The sequence below is a fragment of the Cariama cristata genome, unplaced genomic scaffold, assembly GCF_000690535.1.
Source record: "Cariama cristata isolate BGI_N322 unplaced genomic scaffold, ASM69053v1 scaffold11592, whole genome shotgun sequence".
NCBI classification, from domain to species: Eukaryota; Metazoa; Chordata; class Aves; order Cariamiformes; family Cariamidae; genus Cariama; species Cariama cristata.
Genome location: NW_009603251.1, coordinates 20,901 through 27,522, shown reverse-complemented (window position 1 = coordinate 27,522; position 6,622 = coordinate 20,901). Strand labels below are relative to the sequence as shown.

The 6,622-nt window shown below is 54.8% G+C and overlaps 1 protein-coding gene across 1 annotated transcript in view; it reads left to right on the top strand.

The window, feature by feature from the left end:
- HIP1R (huntingtin interacting protein 1 related) overlaps positions 1–6,622 on the top strand; it is a 7,649-nt gene that overhangs the window by 780 nt on the left and 247 nt on the right. The window contains exons 2-15 of the mRNA XM_009695104.1: positions 295–489; positions 739–886; positions 1,209–1,295; positions 1,613–1,720; positions 2,102–2,238; positions 3,060–3,170; positions 3,296–3,354; positions 3,677–3,707; positions 3,837–3,899; positions 4,360–4,460; positions 5,081–5,186; positions 6,003–6,126; positions 6,305–6,366; positions 6,553–6,588. Coding sequence (XP_009693406.1) covers positions 295–489; positions 739–886; positions 1,209–1,295; positions 1,613–1,720; positions 2,102–2,238; positions 3,060–3,170; positions 3,296–3,354; positions 3,677–3,707; positions 3,837–3,899; positions 4,360–4,460; positions 5,081–5,186; positions 6,003–6,126; positions 6,305–6,366; positions 6,553–6,588 — 1,368 coding nt within the window. The remainder of the gene's footprint in view (positions 1–294; positions 490–738; positions 887–1,208; positions 1,296–1,612; positions 1,721–2,101; positions 2,239–3,059; positions 3,171–3,295; positions 3,355–3,676; positions 3,708–3,836; positions 3,900–4,359; positions 4,461–5,080; positions 5,187–6,002; positions 6,127–6,304; positions 6,367–6,552; positions 6,589–6,622) is intronic.

Here is a 6,622-nt window from a genome sequence, read left to right as displayed (position 1 = left end):
ATGAGCTGGACCAGGCGCAGCGCTCGCTCAGCCACGCCAAGCAGGTACGAGGCTGAGGGGTGCAGGATGCGCCCGAATCCCCATCACAAATCCCTGTCATGCAAGATGGCATGCCTACCACCGCTGCCAAGCCAGCGACGCAAACAGCGGCCCAAGGAGCCGTCATGGGGCTGAACGCGGGTCCACCCTGTCAGTGTCATGAGCTGGACGTGTCCTCGGCTCCCCTCTGCATAACTGTTGGGCTCACGACATGGTGACAGGTGAGTGACAGGCATCCCCTGGCCCCGCTGGCAGGCAGGCAGTGAGCTCAGTGCCCAGGTGGAGGCCCTGCATGCCGAGAAGGAGGTGCTGAGGCGGTCGGTGAGCGAGAAGGAGTGCGAGCTGCTCTCCACGCGTGGCCTCATCGAGGAGAAGGAGCTGCAGCTGAGCCAGGAGGCGGACAAGGCCATGAGGGAGATACGGGAGCTACAGGGCAGGCTCCTGGAGAAGGTATGGTGCTGTGTGGAGAGCCCACTCCCCCTCTGCTCCCTGGGGCGAGATGTGTTTCGGGGGTGCTGAGCAGTTGAGGGGCTCAGCTGAGCCATCACCAATGTAGCCGGTGGGATATGACTTGCAATAATGCGATGCTTGGGTCTAATCCTGCAAAGGGGCTCTTGAGGGATATGCTGGTGATGGGGCTACGGTGATAGGGGTCCTGTGTCCCAGTTGTGCCACTCATCTGTTCCTCCCGCGCTGCAGAGCAACCAGGAGCAGAGCCTGCAGCAGAAGCTGCTGGACGAGCAGTTCGGCATCCTGCAGGAGACGGTGCGGGAGGCAGAGGACATCCTCCGTGATGCGGTGGCCAAGCTGGATGACCCGCTGCACATCCGCTGCACCAGCTCCCCAGGTATGTCCCACTCGACCATGGGGGCTGCAATCCACAGTCCCTTCTCTCTCCAAGATGGGTAACGTTGCATCTCAGCTTCCTCCAGGCGTTTTTTCATACTAAACATCACACCCAAGGAGGTTGGGGTGAGACTTCCCGGGAGTGAATTTTTAGCTCTCATCTCAGCACTGTTTTGCTCAGATTTTAGTGCTGTTCCCTGGCCAGGGCCATGAGGACCTGAGCTGTCTGGGCTTCCACTCAGTGGTGCCTTGTGGAGTCAGCACTTGTGCTCATTCAGACACTCGGCAGCCTGACTGTGCTAACGAAGGTAAATTAATTGCAGATTACCTGCTCAGCCGGGCGCAGGCAGCGCTGGAGTCCACAGATGCCCTGGAGAACGGGCACGCGCAGTACGTGGCCTCCATGGCAGGTACCTGGGGCTGGGGGCTGGGGACTGGCGGCATCGCTTGCATCTTGCTTTTATTTTTACACATCCAGCAGCCTCCAGCTGCTTCGGGGCCGCTGGCAAGTGTGCGATGCCCCGGTGATGGAGGTGCATGGCGGGTGGAGTTGGCGGGTTTCCGTACGCTCGTTCAGGGAACAACGTGCAAGCTGGAGGGGTCAATACCAACCTCTCCAAGTGCTTGTACTGACCCTTGAGTGACTTCGAGGGCGGGTTGCAGCCCCCAGGACATGGCAAGTGGTGCCCTGGGCTGGCAGCCCCTGACCACATCCTCTTGCCGGCAGATGCTGCGGGGCTGGTGGGGGCTCTGGCCCTCTTTGCACACCTGACGGCCGACACCATTGTGAACGGCAGCGCCACGTCCCACCTGGCTCCGACTGACCACGCTGACCGTGAGTGCTGTGCATAGACGCAGCAGGTGTTGGGGAGGTTTTTTGCTCATGTGGCTTTTTTTTTGGGGTGGCCATGCCAAAGCTCCCCTCTGACAGCAGCTGGGTATGGGGCAGATCTTCCCCAGGGGCAACACGGTCCCCCCGACTCCCTGTGCTCCCCTTCCCGACATTCCCTCCCCTCTGGTGCCCCTTCCTGGGCCAGGAACATCACTTTGCTCCTGGAAACTGGTTTATGCTCTTCTGCAAGAAATTTGCTGGATGCTGCTGTTGCTCAGCATCATCTCTGTGGCCGAGGGGAGGAGCAAGAGGAGGGTGGCAGGGCTGGGATGGAGGGACCCCTTGCCCAGAGAGGAGCCTGGCACCAACCCATCCTCTCCACAGGGTTGATGGAGATGTGCCGGGACTGTGGGCAGCAGAGCCTGGACTACCTGGGTGAGCTGAAGGACAAGCAGACGCTGGGGCGTGCTGAGCTGGGGGACGTGCGGCGGGCTCTGCAGAGGGTCCTGCAGCTGGCCCAGGTAGGAGATGGAGCCCAGCACACCCACCTTCCTGCCCGTGGCTGGCAGGGTGGGTTATTTACTGACATTGGTATTTACTGACATTGGTAGTTCCTAAAGGCAAAATCAAAGCAGGCAGTTAATGCAGAAGGATATTGTCACCATTTGTCAAGGTGGGATGGTTGCTCGCAGCCTTCCGGCTGCACCCTGATGGACAGCTCTTTTTAAAAAAAAAAACCACACAAAAACCAAAATCAAACCATGGCTTTCCCCCTTGTCCAGAGCTAAAATCGAAGACACTGGGTTGGAGTGAGCACTTTGGGGTGGCTTGTCCCCAGTACCCACAGGTTCTGGTGCTTTCCTTGAGTTATCTCCACTTCTGAGCTCCGAGACAGTTCCTGGCAGTGCACGGAGACAGCCACCCTCAGATCAGCTGAAGTCGTTCAGCCCAGTAACACCTGAGGAATAAATCTTCCCAACTTTCAGATGCTTCTTATTGTGAAGCCCCCATTAATCTTTTTCATTAAATGGCTATTAATTCAAAGGCTGTCAGCTCTCCAGAGCCCTCTGGAGCCCTGCCCTGCCGAAACTGCTCCTGCGATTGAGTTTGGTCACCTGGACTTGGGGCATTTCTTACCTCTGAGGTCCCTGTGCCATGCTTGCTGCAAGTTGGTGGCACATGTGCCTTCACCCTTGCAGTCTGCAGAATGCTGCTCCTGCAGCTTTGTTTATGTAGGGGGAAGAAAAGGAGTCGGATACCTTGGTTTGGGTGTATTCCTTACAAATATTCCCTTCTCTCCCTCTGCCTAAAACCTCCTGGTGGCTGCTGCCTCCTCTGGCAGGAGCTGAGGCCCAAGAGCTTAGATATCAAGCAAGAAGAGCTGGGGGACATGGTTGAGAAGGAGATGGCCTCCACCTCGGAGGCGATTGAGGATGCCGTCAGGCGGATAGAGGTGAGACAAAGCTGCAGGACAGGCCATTTTGGTGCCTTGGGACAGCAAAGAGTCCATCTCTCCTCCACCCTGTTCGCCCTCATGGCAATGTGGCATCCAACCCTTCCTCTTGTGTTTCCCAACAGGAGATGATGAGCCAGGCCAGAAACGAGAGCTCCGGTGTTAAGCTTGAAGTGAATGAGCGGTGAGTTTTGAAGGGTGGGATGTGACAGCCACGGGCAGGTTTCTGTCCTGTGCCCATGCCCTGCGGGCTGTGCTCTGCTCCAAAGCCCTGCCTGCAACCCGGTGCTGCGTTGTCCTGATGCTGAGCACAAAATTCTCTTTAGAAGGGTGGCCCTTCGTCTTGCACGTCTAATCCAATTCACAGTTGCTTTGTGGGCTGCTTAGAAGTAACCTGCAGGCTGGCTGGTCTCCAAAAAAGACCCATTTTCTAACCGAGGCCAAAGTGTTCTTCCCTGGACACAATATTGGAGGATGCTGAACACTTTTCTCTTGTTTCTCTACAGGATTCTGAACTCCTGCACGGACCTAATGAAGGTCAGTACTGCAGAAACCGAGCTGGGGCATCAAAGACTCTGCAAAACCGTAACTTTCCACCATCAGCAGCATTGGTCCTTCTCTGTAAAATCCCCATCAAACACCAAAACCTGTTCTTCTTCATTCTAGGCTATTAGACTTCTTGTAATGACATCTACAAACCTACAGAAGGAGATAGTAGAAAGTGGCCGGGTAAGTCCTCCCCTACACTCATCTCTCTGCGCTGACATGAAATATGGGAGACTTTCCCACAATTTGCAGAACCGCGCTGAATTTCAGAGTTTCCCGTGTTCATGGTGCTCTGGCAGTCCCACTGGCTGCAGACAGGCTGCTCAGCCCCGTGCTCTCTGCACACATCGCTGTCGTCTTTGCAAAGCCTTGTCCATCTAAAGACGATGGCCCAAGCTTGTGTGTTTTAAACCCAGCCCAAATTCACAGGCTTGGGGCTCCGAAGCTAGTTTTCTTGATACCTACTTCAGCATGCCAGTAAGAGCGGCCTGAAGGGCACAGAAATGCTGCCAATCCCTTGATTTATGGCTTTGTATATGAATTTATATATTGTTATATTTTATATGGATATTTTCTATGGATTGCTATGTTGTTGTACATGAGAAACAAGTTAATCCAGGCCATAATATTCGTATAACAACAGGGGGCAGCAACAACTCAGGAGTTTTACGCCAAGAACTCGCGCTGGACTGAAGGGCTGATCTCTGCCTCCAAGGCGGTGGGCTGGGGAGCCACCCAACTCGTGTAGGTACCCCCGGGACCTCTCCCACGGCTGCTGTGGGAGGCTTCGCTCCGGGCACGGCTCCGTGTGCTGCGCCCAGGGCCAACCCATGCTTCGCCATCGCCCGATAACCCAAACTGTCCCTCTGCCGAGTCTGCATGGAGCATTACTGCTAATTCCTTAGAGAGCATCGTAGCCTGGGTTGGACCACACGGTCACTGAAATAGGGACTGCGAGTTCCTCCCTGTTTGCAAAGTGTGAAAGTTGCTGCAATCAAATATTCCGTGTCCTGGTTCCTGCTCAGATGGTCGGGGACAGGGTGGTTGGGATTGGGGCAGGGTATCCCTGTGCCAGTGCAGGAAATGTGGGGAATTTTTTTTGGACAGCGTTTTAAAAATCTCATCCATCTCTTTACAGAAACATAATCCTACCTCCGTTGATATTTTATACCTGTCCAAAACTTCTGGATCTGGGCTTTGAGTAATTGCTTTGTAAATGAGCTTTAAATAATTACAGGCAAAGCTGCTGGTTCAAAGTGTGATGCTGATTTCTAAGGGTGTAGTAGGAGACAAATAATCTGCACTTGCTTCGTAGTGCACGGCAAGTATCTCTAATACGATCTCCCTTCTGACCTGTAACACAGGGAGTCGGCAGACAGAGTTGTCCTGCATATGGGCAAATACGAAGAATTGATCGTCTGCTCCCATGAAATCGCCGCCAGCACGGCCCAGCTGGTGGCTGCCTCCAAGGTGGGTATCCCAGCAAGATCATCTGCATGCGGCTCATCAAGTGCTAAGTCATTTTGTTCCCACCGTGTTGTCCCACAGATGTTTTCGGGCAGTGGTGTGTGGCCGTCCTGTCTGTTAGTCCTGCACCCTCCTCCCGGAGCAGGGAGGAAGGAAAGCTCTTACTATTTTCAAGTCAGTCTGTGATTTTAATCCATGTGTCCCACACTTAGCAGGGCTTGCCTTGGAAATGAAGATGTGTAAAACCTCCCATCTTCCTCCTATCAAGCTGATTATGTAAAGAAAATGTTAATAACTAACGAGAAACCCCAAATAAGGAATGCAGGAGCCAGCATTGGGAATGATGGATTTTGGTCCTTGCAACCTTTCCTCTTGGTGTGGGCAAAAGCGATGGGTAGAGGTTTCAATGAGCAAACAGGGATGTAGATTGGGGAGAGGAGGACCCATACTGCTTTTTACAGCAGATGGTTTTAAAATTAAGACCATTGTTAAAAAAAACCCAAAAGAGCTCTGTCTTCACTGATGCAGCTTCTCCGTATGTGCTTGGCTCAGGTGGGAGCAGAGCTGGTTTGGTGTCCTGGGGCTGAAGGGCCTTGCAGGGGTCACCTTGTCTGTCCGTGATGGGAACATCAAGAATAAACGTGTCCATCCGTCCTTTCCACCCCCAGGTTTTCACATCCAAGGACCATTCTGACATGGGTGCTTGGTGTCTCTGCTCTACCACAGAACATGGCTGCCTGGGGGCTCCCCCCGAGCCGGCGAGCACCCGTGCGGAGGTGCCACGACGGCGACCCACAGCCATCCCTGTGCTATTTGCAGGTCAAAGCCGAGAAGAGCAGCAGGAACCTGGGCAGGCTCCAAGAGTGCTCACGCAACGTCAATGAGATGGCAGCCAACGTGGTGGCTTCCACCAAGTCAGGACAAGAGCAGATTGAGGAGAAAGGTGAGGTGGTTTTTTTTTTTTTGGCAAGGAAAGGGGATAAAAAAAAACCCACCCCAAACACCCCACATCCCTTTCTGGCCTGGCGAACACCCCAAGGTGTGTGGCCAACTCCACTTTTGGCATGTGAGGGTCTTCTGCAAGGGGTGCGCTCAGCGAGGACCCCTGCTTTTTTCCACAGACACCATGGACTTTTCGGGCATGTCCCTCATCAAGCTGAAGAAGGAAGAGATGGAAACGCAGGTACGGCCGTGAAGGTGGATCCGGTGCTGCTGGCCTTGAGCCAGGCTGAGGTCCTGATCCAGACCCGCACATGGCTCGGGGGGGGGTGTCCCATTCTTCTGCCCCCCTCTCCTCAGCGTGGTGCCGGGGATGGTGGGGATCGCACCCTGGGGGTGCGCAGGGCCCTGGATGGCTGTTTGGGTGCAGGTGAAGGTGCTGGAGCTGGAGAAGCGGCTGGGGGGGGCGGGGGGGGGCCCCGGGGGGGCGAGGGAGCAGC